The sequence below is a fragment of the Dermochelys coriacea genome, chromosome 3 (genome assembly GCF_009764565.3).
Source record: "Dermochelys coriacea isolate rDerCor1 chromosome 3, rDerCor1.pri.v4, whole genome shotgun sequence".
Classification (NCBI taxonomy): Eukaryota; Metazoa; Chordata; order Testudines; family Dermochelyidae; genus Dermochelys; species Dermochelys coriacea.
The window spans coordinates 123,009,619-123,025,368 of record NC_050070.1 but is presented as its reverse complement, the minus strand read 5'-3'; the positions used below and the strand labels follow the sequence as shown (position 1 = coordinate 123,025,368).

General features: G+C 41.5%; 1 protein-coding gene across 11 annotated transcripts in view; it reads left to right on the top strand.

Moving 5' to 3' along the window:
* Positions 1 to 15,750, top strand: part of AGPAT4 (1-acylglycerol-3-phosphate O-acyltransferase 4) — a 133,264-nt gene that overhangs the window by 61,750 nt on the left and 55,764 nt on the right. For 10 of the 11 annotated variants that reach the window (XM_038395610.2, XM_043511259.1, XM_043511255.1 and 7 more), the window contains one exon: positions 12,669 to 12,838. In XM_038395610.2, coding sequence (XP_038251538.1) covers positions 12,669 to 12,838 — 170 coding nt within the window. Of the gene's footprint in view, positions 1 to 11,852; positions 11,944 to 12,668; positions 12,839 to 15,750 lie in introns of all 11 variants that reach the window. The other variant, XM_043511257.1, reaches the window with a different exon arrangement.

The window sequence follows — 15,750 nt, the reverse complement described above, 5'->3', positions numbered from 1 at the left end:
AGCAATCTATTTTGTCAACTCTCATTTCTTTATTGTAAAGCTTATTTGTCTTTTCTTAAAGAGCCAACTCTAAGAGTCATGTCATTATGTGATAATCTCAGCTTTCATTTCAAACAAAAGAGTAAATTTCTAGCTCTCATAGTTAAGGCTCAGATTTTGTCATGGCTATTTTTAGTAAAAATCATGGACTGGTCACAGGTGATAAACAGAAATTCATGGAAGCCTGTGACTAGTCCGTGATTTTTACTAAAAACATCCCTGACAAAACGTGGAGGGAGGAGAGTCCAGCACCTACAGCGGCTGGGCTGCTTCAGGGTCCCTCTGCCCTCCCTCTGCTGCTCACCATAGCTGGGCATCTGTGGGGAGCCCAGCTGCCCACGGTGAGTGGGAGCTTTGGGGGACCCCCAGGGAGCTCTGGGGTCCCCTGCTGCCTAGTGGCTAAAAGCTGCTGGGGGGCTTCTGCTAGCAGCAGCTAAGAACTACGGGGCTGCTTGCTGACGGCAGTCTGGCCCCAGGGCAGAAAATGTCATGGAGGTCTCTGGAAGTCATGGATTTCGTGACTTCTGTGACATAATCGTAACTATACTCAGTTGCAGAAAAATGCTTGAAAACATGAATCCTAAAACCAGATGGCAAATACATTTTAAAAAAAAAACACCATTTTTTTTCTGAACGCTCATAATTTTTATGCTAATCGCATGACTTTTTAGGGCCTGATTTATGACTTTTGAATACTTGGGATCTGCAACACTGTCATCTATCCATTAAGATAAGTCCACATTATGAAAAAGCTTGAGAGCTTCTGTTTTAGGACTTAAACAATAATAAATTACGCTACACAGAGACCAGAAAAACACAAACTGGAACTACCATATATGTACCGTGTAGTCAAGTTAACATTGCTGTTGAAACCTTAATTTCTGCATGTCTTGGGCTATAAGTTTTTACACACAGCTCTGGGTTGAGTGATGCAGATCATTGCCATCTTAGGAGGAGCCCCAGGAGAGAATGCTCTGAAACCTGTGAGTTGGATTGTTCTTTGCCAAGTTCCAGTGAGGCTTGCCTTTGTGTTATAATATAAATGAGGAGAAAGTAGTATTGGCTCTTTTTTATGTAGCTGGATGGGTGAAAATCAACCAGCGAAACTTCCTGAGCAGTGCCATCAAATACTGTGTTCTTCTTTAAGTGATGTCCCCGGGATGCCCCACTGTAGGTGCGGCAGTGCCTTTGTTGCTGGAGACTGAAATTTTCAATAGCAGTGCCTGTTGGACCGCACATGCGCACCTCCCCTCCCCCACACTGTGCACAGGTAGTATAAATAGCGCTGACTAGTCCGACCGCCCTCAGTTCCTTCTCTACCACCTGCGGTGTGGAACGGAACAGTTAGCAGAGCCCACTTGGTTATTTAGACTTTTACCTGTTTTTTCCCTCTCTTAGTTAGCTGCTTCATTTTCTTTTCTTCTTCATCCTTTTTAAAAAAAAAAAAATAGGTTTTTTTTGTTTTCCCTAATTCCCAACAGGGAAGCTACTCCCTCACCCTTATGCCTGGCTCCTCCGGGTTTAAGAAGTGTGTGTTGTGCAGGCTGCATCCTCTATAATGGATGGCCACACACGGTGTATCCATTGACTGGGAGAGGGACACGTTTCCCAGAAATGTTCCTACTGTCTGGGCTTAAAGTTAAGAGCAAGGAAAGATGGGGACCTTAAACTCAAACTATTCCTTATGGAAAGTCCCTGCGACTAGGATCGGACCCCAGTTCTTATTCATCACCGGAGAGGCCCTCATGCTCAAAAGGTCATCTGCCGACCCTCCTTCCCCTTGTCCAAGTAAGGGAAGATCATCCTCTGACCAGGCTGATGCTAAGAAGAGAGCGGTCCCTCCCTCAGCTTCTGAGGCACAAACTGCAGGAATGCCGTCTCTGACTAGAGCAGTGGTGCTAACGGCTTCTGACAAGAGACTTGAAACTGCTCCTAGACCAGTGGTTCTCCACCTATTTACCATTGTGGGCTGCATCCAATACGACCTGTATGGCCCTGAGGATGTTACATGGGCCACAGCGCTGCGCTGATCGCGCTGTAAGTGGCCCATGGGCCACCAGTTGAGAACTACTGTCCTAGACTGACAACCTCAGCCTCTGAAAGTAAGTCTAAGGACTGTGCCAGGGCGAAGCGGCAGCTATCACTTCACCTACTGTTGTGGGTGACCAAAGGGAGCCCTTTATCTCCTTGGCGGCTCCGGGTCCATTTCTGGCACTGAGGATGCAGTTGGTACTGGCAAAATAGCTGGCTCCCGTGAAGCCCTCGGCCCCGATGCTGCACACAGCACTGAAGCTCTCAGCTCCGAGAGAGAGATTCTAGCAGGTTTGCAAACTCCTACTCAAGGTACAGCTCTAAAAAGCTCTCTGGCACCATCTGCTGATTTTTTTTTTTTCCGTATCACACCTTGGCACTGTGCTCAACACAGGCACTGAGGAGAGATCACCCACAGGAATTCACACAGCTGTATCTGACACTCTGGATTCTCCACTCCACTCCTCAGACAGGAGGTGTCCCAAGTCTCACCCACTTCTCAATCAACACACTCTTCATGCTCTCCCACAGGGACAGCACCTCCCTTTCCTTAGTGATGTCAATGAGGACGAGGGACTATCAACTCTCTTGCCCCATCAACATCAGGACAATTGACATCAACTTACCAGCCTTGCCCTGCTGCACTTAAGGGCACCCAGTTTTTTCAGGGCCCACCATGGATGCAACCATATATTCCCTCTCCCCACCCCACTCATTGGTCATATTGGGGCCGTGGGCCATCTTTAGGGCACAATTCAGTCATCCCCCACCACTGCAAACACGCCGGTCTCCATCAATCCCCTTCTCAACAATCTCTCGACCTCCAGAACCACAGCCACTATTGGGGGAGGAACTGGAAGGAGAGCAGGATGAAGAGGTACCTCCAGTCCTCCCATTTCCTTCATCTTCACCTGATGAAGCAGTCATGCTGCCACCTCCCACAGTGGCTGATTTTTGTCACTTTCAGGAGTTGTTCCTTGACCTCCTCAAGTGGGATGTTTAGGGAGTCGGCCACTCTAAGAAACAACAACACGAATTGATTGTCATTCTCCATACCTCCTCAACAACAAAAATTGCCCTACCTATTAACAGTATACTACTTGAACCGGCAAACCACCTTTGTCAGACTCCAGCCTCGATCTCCCCCTACATGCAAATGGGCAGATAGGAAATATTATGTACCTGCAAAAAAAAAAAGGCAAATTTTTTATTTTCACATTCTGCCCTGAATTCCCTCGTGGTGAATGCGGTGCAAGAGAAGGGCCGCCAATGCCAATCCCAATCAGAAGATGTTCCACACGTGGGACACCATTTGCTCTAGGACCGGCCCTGGTGTCATCAATATGGTACAGATGACACTCTAAGAGTAGCTGCCCTCTGAGTCAGTGTCAGAACTGAGTACAGTGGGTGAGCTCAAACAGAAATTGAGTGGAATGATTCCCAAACTTTCACTTGCTAATTGGCTTTCAAGGCACATGCCACAGAGTGGCTGCTCCCTCACAAAACGTGTGCAGTATATTACACACATAGGAATTCTATATTGTTAGGGGCGTGGGGAAGGAGTTAGAAAGGTCAAGCTAAATAACAAGGTCAACATTACTTTATCTGCTAAAATCAAGAGCGAGTGGTGGGGATACTGCTTCAGATCAAACCGCTTTGAATGTCTTCTACAGAATCAGAGAAAGGAGGTTGTAATGCCACAGAAGCAGCACTTTACCATCCTACCCTCCCACCACATGTATCTTCTGGGTTCCTTTTTCCCTTCTGCCCACAGATGATGGGTCCCAAGTAACTTGTTTCCAATGTCCCATGTAAAATTTTAAATAAAACTTGGATGGGGGAAGGGTGGAATCTACAGAGAACAAACTCTCTAGAATTGTACATGGGTATTTCTCTGAAAGTAACCATGTTATTCTCAGTATTTCATGGTGTCACTATTTCTTATGGAAAGAGACAAATAAAACAAATAAAACCACTTGAAAGGGGAACTCCTTAGTTAATTTTCTCTTCAATTACCGCTTGTGCCCCTTTCCATGCTACATACTTTTAGGCCTTAAGATCAACTCTGTTTCTTTGGGCATATTTTTCTGCACATCCTATTTAGCAGTCCCTTTGGAGTGTGGACCTCAGACAATGCCTATTTTTCTCATTTCAGAGGTCTTCTTTGCTGACCCAGTGTATATTACTTCTAGGAATGCAGTTATGTTTTTAGAGTAAAAATATGAGCCACCAGCTTGAAACAGTCACAGTATCAACAAGAATCTTAACCACACAGAGAGAGAGAGAAAAGTTTTCTGTCTGGTTTTTAAAACTAGTTCTCAAAAAAAAAAAAAAAGCCCAAAATATGAAACCGGGTCAGATCCTCAGCTGGTGTAAGTCCATGGACGTCGGTAGAGCTAAGCTGATTTATCCTGGTTGAAGATCAGGACCAGATTCTCTGTTATATTGTGTCCCATGTACCACTCAGACAGCATAAAAGGAATGGATTCTGACTCTGGCTGGGTGGCTGTTTCCCCACCCAGCAGGATCCCTGGGCTCCTCTCCTGGAAGGTAGGTTGCTGGGCTTCCCAGCTTCCCTAATACCCGGTGGGCAGGTGTTTCATGGAAAAAATCGGAGACTTTTTAGGTACGTCTACACTGCGCACACTATACAGTGGAATGTAGAGTACATATGCTACACACCCCTAGCATGGGTATGAATACCAGTGTACACAGTGAGACACTGCTTAGGCGAGTAAAGACATGCCTGAACTCTGTGGATATGTACTCTACATGGCTCTGTACATGCCCAAGCAGTGCTTTCCCCATCTATACTGCTGTTTTTAGTAGTGTCATGTACTGGAGCCTTTCCTCACACTGCCTGCCTTCCACTGCCAACGTGCAGCTACGTGTAGCCTATAAGTCACCACCAATGATGTGCAGTGTAGATGTAGCCTTTCTCTCCATTCTGCTATGGAACAAAATCTTTTTCAAAATCTCCGATGTTTTCGTGGAACAGAAAATCCCATTCCAGCTCAGCTCTAATTATTAATGTACATAAGCACAACCTTAGAACCTGAAACCTAGTGCTGCCTTCATGATCTTATTGCTGATCCTATGGTGTAGAATCTCTGTTCCTGTTTTCTGTGCCATGTATTCATATCCTGAGGAATTAACATAGTACTAGGCTTTATGAATGGCTCTTGCTACAGCATTGTCTGCTAGTTTTTTGCCTTTTTAATTTTTTGTTGCAGTGTAAATGTGTGGTAACTTCTGCTTTAGCAACAAACCCATGGAAAAATCAAATTAAAACTGTCCTCTTTCTGGGTGCCTTCTAAATACTCATGTTAGATTAAATGAAGCCCTATGTAAAGGGAAGAAGTGTTGCTGAGTTTTAGAACAGGCCATATGTTTGCAAAATCTGCAATTATAACATTTTTAAAAATTGAATACGCTACCAAGATGGATCGCATGCCCATCATTTTCCCCTTTAATTATTGAAAATAATTTCAGATAGTTAACTAATATGTAAGTATTTCTGTCACTTATCAAGCATGTCTCATAGAACAGAAGTCTTTTATAAAGGTAATCTACACATACAATACAGTTTTAAATTATTTTAACAGGACCATCTTTTTAAAATGCATTCCTTTGAAATAGGAAATAGCAAGCATCGATAGACTGATTTCCCCCCACCCCTTTTAAAAAAAAAAATTACGTGAAATTAGTTCTGGATAAAGGTGTCCTGGAGACGTTTAAAAAATGTAGGAATGTTGAGCTGGGGAGGATTGAAATACTACAGGTCAAGGGGCCAAGAATCTTTATATACTACCTTGTGGATCAGGGCAATGAAGTGCTAGAGAAAACAGAAATAGCATCTGTCTGTGTAAAAACATGAATGTCATGCTTGTCACTCTACTATCAGAATCTTGCAAAGATTATCACGAGCATAGTGTAAAGATCCTCTTGTGTTCTGATTTTCTTCCTCCTTCCCCAAAGACAAAGGGATTTCTTTTCTTCTTTTTCTTCCTTCCTTCGCTGTTCATGTCAGGGTGGAGGTGGGAAAGTTTTAGGTTAGGAACCACAGTGAAAGCTGGGAATTTGAATTGGGCAAAGATCAATTGGAGTATTCAAGCACTGAGTGGAAAAAAGCACAAGGGTTTTACAGAAGTTGTTTGTTGGAAGAGGATGTTTATATCAATATGTGTTAGACACAACTATGAGGAATAATGTTTCAGGTTTAATTTTGTCCAATGAAGAAAGAGTAAGTGAAGTAGATATTAGATTAATCTGAGATCACCACACAGTAAATGTCTAAATTTCAATCATTGGAGGAATTTTAGATTCAAGTTCAATATGCTTGTATTTGTGAGAGGTTCAATTTTATAATATGTTGAATATACTATGGGCTCAATTGTGTAGTTCCTATTTACATAATCAGTACTACTGAATTTTATTTTACTGTGATTTAGTGTAATAAACACGTATCTATCTATACGCACACGCACACACACTGTGTGTGTGTGCGTGTGTGCGTGTGTGTGTGTAATATATATTACCCTTGGGGGGGTGTGTTTGTTTGTGTGTGTATGTATGTGTGTATATATAAAATTAAAAAAAAATAACATCAATTATTTAAAATTACAAACCCCAATGTGCAGTTGTCAGTTCGCCTCTGTCACCAAACAGTGGCTCTCTGAAATCAGACCGACTGCTTGATTCAGTAAAAGCTGCAGGATTCAGCCCTGAATGAATTTGATTGGTTATATTTATTAGCAGGTGTGGTATTCTTTATATGAACACTGGCTAAAGGATGAAGAGTTTTTGGAGTTGGCTCAGGGGACATGTATATCACTTATACAAAATTAAATATCAAATTTTAAAATAATTGTGGCTGTGTAATAAGTTTTTAAGTTGTGAGCACAACAAGAACTCTAAAAGCATTACAAGGATACTGCAGTATTGGTATAATTTTATAAGATAATATGTAGAGGGCCTGATTCTCTGTTGCCTTACATATTTTATAGTCACTTACCCTAGTGCACAGTGGGTGCAAAATGCTCCAAAATCATTGTACGCTTGCTTTGCATTGGTGTAAGTGATTGACTCTGCAGGGAAAGAGCAACAGAGAATAAAGCCTAGAGAACGTAAAGGGTTTCCAAAGAACAAAAGGAAAAATGAAAATCAGAGATAGGTATTTCAGTAGAAAATTTCAACTTTTCGGTTTAAAGAAATCAAAATTTGGCATATTTCTATTCTGAAATGCTGCCATGATGCTTCATGGGAGTTGCAGTTTGGATGCTTCATATATCCATTCTCTTCTATAGACGTGGCTTCCTTGTCAGACTGCATTTCCTGTGACCTATCCAGCTCTTGCCTTTTGGGGAGGGAAGGTAGTACATCATTGGAGATGTAGTCAGGATGGGGATCCCAGCCTATAGAGCAGAATGGGGACATGAAGCAACAAACTCCAACTCTTGTGAGGCACTGTGGCAGCATATCCCAACTGAAATATTTTGGATTTGGGGCATTTGATTCTTTTTGTTGGAAAAACCTTGTAAAACAACTTAGTCTGAGAATTTTTCAATCGGCCCTATCTGTGCACTTGAGAAGGCATGTTTTTCTCAACAAGTTGATGTGTGGTTTCAAGTATGGCTGATTTTCAAAAAGAATGCTTAATTGAAGGGGAGGGTTCTAGCTAATTTGCACTGGTCAGCAGCAGTGCAGAGGAGGTGGGCTGTGTGTGTGTGTGTGTGTGTGTGTGTGTGTGTGTGTGTGTGTGTGAGAATGACCTCCTGCTGTTGAGCTGCCACAGCAAGTTAGCCAAATAATAAATTACTATGGCAATCTGTGGGAGTAAACTGGTAGCATGATGCTAGTTTATTGCAAACTGGCACTAGGGAGTGTCACATGACAACCACAAAGAGAAAAAGGTCTACAGGAATTTGAATAAGTGGGGGGGGGGGAGAATGTTAAGAAATTCAGAGACTGCTTTTTTCTGCATTTAATAAAGCATACAGTGTTACTCTGGGGCATGTCTTCTGCAGCAGCTGAACAAGCACGTCAATGATAAATAACTCTGCAAACAAGAGGCAAAAGGTTTAATCCTGCAGTATTTTCTCAGGCAAAAATCATACAGGATCACACCAAGGTAACACAGGTGGAGTCTTTCTGCTATGGAATGTATTTGAGGTTGAAAACGTGTAATTAAAATGCTACATGCACGTGAAGTACCTGTATAATGAACGTCCTGATGTATTATTAGCTCAGTTCAGATTCTTTAAAAAAAAAAAAAAAAAAAAAAAGTGACATTCGGAATAAAACAGGATGACCTTCACTAAAAGATTCTTATCTAGATAAAGTATAGTTTGTTTGGAGAAGTCGTACACAATTATCTGTTCTCTTGAACTTCTTAAATGATTTAAGTGATGAATTGGGTAGCAAAAGAGGATACGGGAATGAATTAACAGATTTTTTCCCCCCCCCCCCTTCCTCAGCTGGATATAAAGCTGAGCAAAACCCCCACAAATTTCCTTCCTCTCTCTGATCCTTTTTGTTCTGCCCCTGCTACATAATCTTAGAGATGCTATCAAAAATTACTCGGGCTTTAGTTTCAGTACTTTTTAAATGTTTTTTTTAACTTAAGCAAAAAGCTAATAGAAAAATGTAAACTACAGGAGATGTAGGATTTCAAATTATAATAAAGGATTGTTTCTTATAGGGAATTTCTTAGCAGATCACTTCTGGAGGCTTAACCACATTTATTTTACTCATTTGTGTATCTTCATAGCATTCTCTCTCAGATGAAATATTTTGGTCCTTGTTAGAAACTGAAGCTTTCTGAAACAATGACATTTAGAAGCATTTTTTCATTAACGTGCCTCAGACCTACCTTGCAATGATAACCGCCACCTCTAACCATTGCAACAAAAGTTAGCAGGATGTTTCCTTGTCCTTTTCTGACAGGGAAATAGTTATTTGCTGTGGTTATGAGTAAGCAGGAAACACCGGGAAGTCGCTGGTAAACTGTATAAGACACTAACTAGTCTTACCATGTTAAGATACTGCTGTCTGGATGGAGGATCCTATTAATCTGAGTTTAACATTAGCTCATACAACCTGGTCTTTCTCCCCCCAGAATGATGTCATCCCAAAGCTTCAGGCAATTAATTACCAAATGATTACTGAAAAAAGGAATATATTTGTTCTTGGCTATTCCCAGTTGTCTTGGTTTAGAAAGCTAAACAGAAAAGACTTCAAAAATGTTTCAAAGGCTGGCCTGGCTCCAATCTTTGTCGGAAGCTGGGACTGGACAACAGGATGGATCACTTGAACAGAACAGGGCACTTTATCATTCTCGCTGAAGCACCTGGCATTAGCCTTTATCAGAAGATAGGATACTGGGCTAGATGGATCATTGGTCTGACCTAGTATGGTCATTCTTGTGTTCTTATTGTATACAAGTGTGGTTTTAATTTATTTTTTTTTTAATTGATCCAATTTTTCTCCTTTGTTTCCCGGACAACCACTCCACACTATTCTTAGCAAGCATTCTTAACTCTAGCATCTGTCCCTGAGGAAAAACACCAACACAGGACCTAATCTAGCTCTCACTGAAGTCAACAAGGGTTTTGTCTTTGTATTGCCAGTACCAAGCACTCAAAAATGAAACTATAAAAATAGATAAATGTTGGGGTTTTTATTTGCCGTCTAGTTTCTAAGACCTTAGGGTGCACTCGGGTCACATTTTCAAGCTTTTTTTTTTTTCCCACACCCAGGAGAGCTAGAAACTTTTATAAATGAATGTCAAGATTCTCATGCAATCTTGTGAATCCAGGATCTTGGGCTTAAAACAAAACACCAGATATTGAGACCCATGATGCAACAGTGATTGCAGTGTTGCCTACTATGACTTCAGTGTAAGCGACGTTGGACCAATAGATGGAAGCAACCTAGAAGCAAATAGCTGTCCCTTTTATTTACAGCCAAACTGTAGTCTTCCCTTTCGATGAGTGCAAGTGTATGAAAGCCGTGCCGATATCTGTCTCTGGGCCGAATTCCAAGCAGATGTGTATATGATAATCAGCACAACCCACTCATTGTGTTGATGTTGCAGTCTGTGATGTGAACTAGGTACCTTTTATAGCATGCCAGCAGGGTCTGTGCAGGGCAGTTAGAGCCCAGCATGTTTGTGTGGTTTAAAAATCTCACACTTCTAGTGTACTTTGGCATCATATAGACAAGCCCTGAATGTAAAGGTGTCTAAGTTAGTGTAATGGGGTTGAATTGACATTTCCCATGCCTCTGAATATGACCCTCTTTCTCTAACTACATCTTTACCTATGCACTCTAAGGCCAGGAGTAACATTTTCAGAAGTACCTAAATCTCATTATCAAAAGTAACTTACGCACTAATGAGTCTGTCTCATTGGAAGTCAGTGGAACTTAGGCACTTTTCAAAACGGGATTCAGGTGCTTTTGAAAATTTTACCATAGGCCTATAGTAGAAAACTCGCACTAGTGTCACTAAATTGATATAAAATGACTTCACTTGTACCAGTGCAAATCCTTAAGATGAACATACTTCAGTTTAAATCACACTTAAACTGCTTTAGTTTAATATGGTTTCAAAACCTGCTCCTAATAGAAGTGTTCTTCTTGAGAATGAAACCAATTGTTGTTTCCACTTAAACATTTCCACAAAGAGTTTGCAACCCAAACACTGTAGGTTTATGCCTCTCCATGGGTACCAGAGTAGCTAACTGTAAACCAAAGTGAAATTGACTCATCTATTTTCATTGTCCAGGCTGAGAGAAGTTCAGAAAGTAAACGAAGAGAGTAAGTGGGGAATAGCCAATTAAACAATTACTTTTTTTTGTTAATAACATATGTTGGTGAAATAGGAAAGGATTTTTTTCAAATAAATGATTTATAAACGGACAGTGTCCATTTAAATTTCACTTCCTCATCATTTCCCTTCATTTGCACCATCCCACACTATTGACTTGTCCATCTAGGGCCTGATCCAACTCCCATCAAATCCAGAGGGAGTTTAGTACATTTAGTACAGCAGAAGGTGGATTGGGTCCCTAATTCTGATCCAATTACATGGAGCGGGGTCTTCTGAGAGAGCTGCTGTTTGAGTAGCAAAGTGTGCAACCTTAGACAAAGCTGGCAACAGAGTGTAGTTCTATGAAATGGGCACCCTGCCATAGAATGAGCCTTCCCAACTGGATCGCTGTTCCAGTGTGTAACATGCTTGATGTGCAGCTGCTAACATGATACCTGACTGGCCCCTCCTTCCTCAATATTAGCACTATTGGAAGGAGTGCCTCCTGTCTGTCAGCAGTAGGAAGAGCCATATTCAGAGAGGGTGCTTTGGCTCAGCAGAGAATGGGGTCAACGCTAGTGCCGCCTGGTTTGGACAAGTGCTTGAAGTGACAATTGTCACTGCTCATTTCACTCACATCAGTCTTTTGCTATGGGCACTTGAGGCCCGGCCCAACCTAAGAGGAAAACGGAGCTTTGATCCCACCTGTCTGCCTCTCTGCCCAGCACTCTTGATTTGACTGCCTGACCAGGAGGATAAACCTCTTGGTGTAAGTCACCTGTTACCAAACAAACTTTTGTTGTGTATTTTTAGGAATGTGATCTGGGGAGTGGGTATTCATACTTCTCTTCTATGTATCTGAAGAGGCATAGGGTCAGGAGGTGGCTATCATGAGTGGTAATAATGGATGGTACCTTATGAACACCCTAGTACAAAATAATTGAATATGCAATTATATTTTTTCATTTTGCAGATGAGATTAAGAGCCCTAGAATTTGAGCCTGATCTAGCAAGATTCTGAACACCCCCAGAAGGTGGCTGAGATCAGGCCCTATGTGCTATCGGTAGACTTGGCCAAATTTGATTTTTTTTTTTTTTTTTTTACAATTTTGATAGGTAATATTTAAAGTTTTACAATTGTGGGAAATTATTGGAGGGGAGGTTTAGATGATATTTAATGACAGTAGACATTTGAGATTCAAAAAGTTAAAGCTTTATAACCATTAAAGTGCAAATTGTCAAATCACATGTCAAAATATTCAAAGTAAATATCCTTAAATCAAACTCTGAAGTTCTCCAGCAGCATTTTTCTTTGCCTATCTGTAAATTTTGATTGTTATTGATGGAAGTGCTTTTTTCATTGTGTGTGTGTGTGTGTGTGTGTGTGTGTGTTTTGTGTACAGTGAAATTGACATTTACTGATAAAAACCTAATCCTTCCAAGCCTAGCTATAGGTTGTTGGTTGACCTCAGCCTTCAGAGTTGCTAGAGTGCTGGCAAGATCTCCCACAAAATGGAAGCAGATTCCTGCCTTCCTTTCAAAAGCTTTTTTTAAAAGAACTTGGGCACTGTAGAAAGTGTTGTTGTACTTATCTTCCATCTAACCCTGTACCCCCACTCTCTGCCCAACTGCATGATTGTGTGACTGATGTTTGCAGATTCAACCTAGATGAGTTGCAGTTATTTCTTTTGCTACATCGCGTAAGAGGCAAGTGATGCTTTAGGGTGTAAGTGAATTGTGGGTGCACATGTAATTTATATATTCATTTATTTGTTGTTGTTTGTTCCAGAGATGGTGATGTTGCTGGAATGGTGGTCAGGCACTGATTGCACCCTCTACACTGACCCAGAGAGTTACCACAAGTACGGGAAAGAGAATGCCATCGTAATCCTTAATCACAACTATGAAATCGACTTTCTCTGTGGTTGGAACTTTTGTGAAAGATTTGGGGTTTTAGGGGTGAGTTCTGATTAGCATTTAAACCAATTAAATTTCACCTTTAACTTGTACAGAAAATATTCATATTTTAGTAAATAACCAGATTTGTGTCCAAATTTCATACAGCTCTTTTTAGGCATTAGTTGATCTTAGTGTTTTTTTCCTTCATCTTGCTGTCTTTCATAGTTTGGAAAGATTTCTATTGGAGGAGAGATTGACAGGGTTAGGACTATCCAGATGAAAGATGAATAAAGGGTGATATGATGAAGGTATATAGAAGAATGAGTGAATGGTGTGGAGAGGGTCACTTGGGTATCCAAAAAAAAGACACCGTTTAAACTAATAAAAGGAAATATTTTTAATGTAGAACTTAATCTGTAGAACTCATTGCTACCATATTTCATTGAGCTCAACAATTCAGTAAGACTTTTAAAAAGACTAAACATTTTTATATGGTTAAGATGTCCACAAATATTACTACGTGGGATATTAACCTTCGTGATTCAGGGCAGAAGCCAACCATTTAAAGTATGTCTTCACTGCAGAATTAACTTGAGTGGTCAGCACATGAGTCTGGGTCAGCTTAGCCTCGCGTGGGTGTGAGCAGCTCCACTGCAAAGCCATCCTCAATTTACTGTGTCCTCACTGATGCTGCACTCCCCGGTGTTTCACTAGGATTTTTGGGGGGCATTTCCCATGGTTCTTTGTGTTGATGTAAACTGAAGTGCTCTGCAATTCTTCCCCAGTGAATTGTAGGAGATTTTGTCTGTCCTGAACACACACAAGGGCATTGTGGGAAGACATTGGAGGACTGTCGGCATTTGAGACATTTAGCTTGCATCAAACTGCCAAGTGGATGGGTTACCAGCATGAGTGAAACCCCGACTCAGTGTTTAGCCTACAGTCCAAGATACCCAGCTAGCCCAAACAGAAAAATTCTCCAAATTCAGAGAGCATTTTGTTTGTTTGTGGTGGGAGGGAGATTAAGGGCAACATCTGAGTCAGAAACTGAGTTAACTCTGCAGTGAAGATGTACCCTAACAGCTAGGGGTTAGGAAGATAGCATCTATCTCCCCGCACCCTCTGCCTCCCATAAGCATGTTACAGTAGTCCATTACATTGATCTTCTCCTCCTCTTAAGCATTTGCTACTGACCACTGTCCAAGCCTCAACACTAGAATGGACTAGTGTTCATCTGACATTTCTGTACTGGAGTATGGGAGATGGGGTTTCCATATTTTCTCACCTCAATGTTATTCTCTGTGTTCTGAGCCTCTGTGGGGCTTTACAGGCAACAGCACAAATCTTGTAAAATTATGATAAAGGGGCCTAATAATAAAAATGCCCTTGTCACACTCAGAGGCAGGAAAAAATGGGGGAAATTATTACCAAAACTCCTCAGATTGTGCATTTTACTGAATCAACTTCTTGCTGCTCTGGAAGAGGTTTTTTATAACCTTTTCATCATGCTTGGGACTTGCTGTGTTCTCAAGGAAGGTAATGGATGTAAGAAACAGTAGAAGAAAACTGTCACTTTTATAAATACACCAGGTGCTGTATACTCATGCACTGACCCTTTCTGCACTATTACTAAGTTGTGACACTGAGAATGCAGACCTAAAAGAACCAAGACACTTCCAGATGGATGCATTACATTTGTATTTTTAGAGGAACGTGGAACATAGTTTCTTCCATAAACCATTATTTGTGTTTGGAGAATGATTGATTGATTAATTTGTATAGAACTAATATCTAAAGCCCAAATTTTTCACTTGATTACACTGGTGCAGCACTGCTGAATGGGATTGCACTAGTGTACGTAACAAAATTTGTCCCTGGTTATGTTTTACAACTTCCCAACGTAACCTGTTTTTCTGTTTTAGTTTCACTCTTGCCTCCTAGTGAAAGCCATTACACTGTGTATAACTGTCCAGCAGTTACTTTATACTTAGGACCCTACCAAATTCTCGGCCACGGAAAAACGTGTCACGGACCAAGAAATCTGATCTTTTGTGTGCTTTTACCCTACACTATACAGATTTCACGGGGGAGTCCAGTGTTTTCTCAAATTTGGGATCCTGACCCAAAAGGGAGTTGCAGGGGGCGTCGCTAGGTTATTTTAGGCAGGGGTCATGGTATTGCCACCCTTACTTCTGTGCTGCCTTCACAGCTGGGCAGCCAGAGAGTGGCAACCGTGGCCAGGTGCCCAGCTCTGAATGCAGTGCCCTACCAGTAGCAGCACAGAAGTAAGGGTGGCAACACCGTACCATGCCATCCTTACTTCTGTGCTGCTGCAGGCAGTGACGCTGCCTTCAGGGCTAGGCTCCCAGCCAGCAGCTGCCGCGCTCTTTGGCTGCGCAGCTCTGAAGGCAGCGCAGCTGCAAAGCGGAGAAGTAAGGGTAGCAGTACTGACATGCCCCCACACTCCTTTCTGGGCCAGGACCCCTACAGTTACAACACCCTGAAATTTCAGATGCAAATTCCTGGAATCATGAAATTTTACGATTTTAAAAATTCTGTGATGTGAAATTGACCAAAATGGATGGTGAATTTGGTAGGGCTGTATTTATACTGTACTAAATCAATGTTTGTTTGTTTTTCTTATATTTGGCCTGGTTTCTTACATTTATTACTGAATGTTTGTATCTTTGCCTTTTTCTTTTTTGGGATGAATTTATTTTCCTTCCTCAGATTTTCAGTCTTTGGGTGCGTCACTATACAAAATACTTGCTCCATTGTTGCGGCTCATAACTTACAAGGCCAAAATCTTTGTGAGGTCCTGAGCATTTTTAATTCCCATCATTTCAATAAGATTTGAAGGTACTCCAACCCTCAAAGAGTCGGAGCTATAAGGAAGTCTGTCTGTCTGATTCTTAACAATGTCACAGTTGTGCACAAACTCTGTGCTACATAGTTTGAACTTCATCACACAA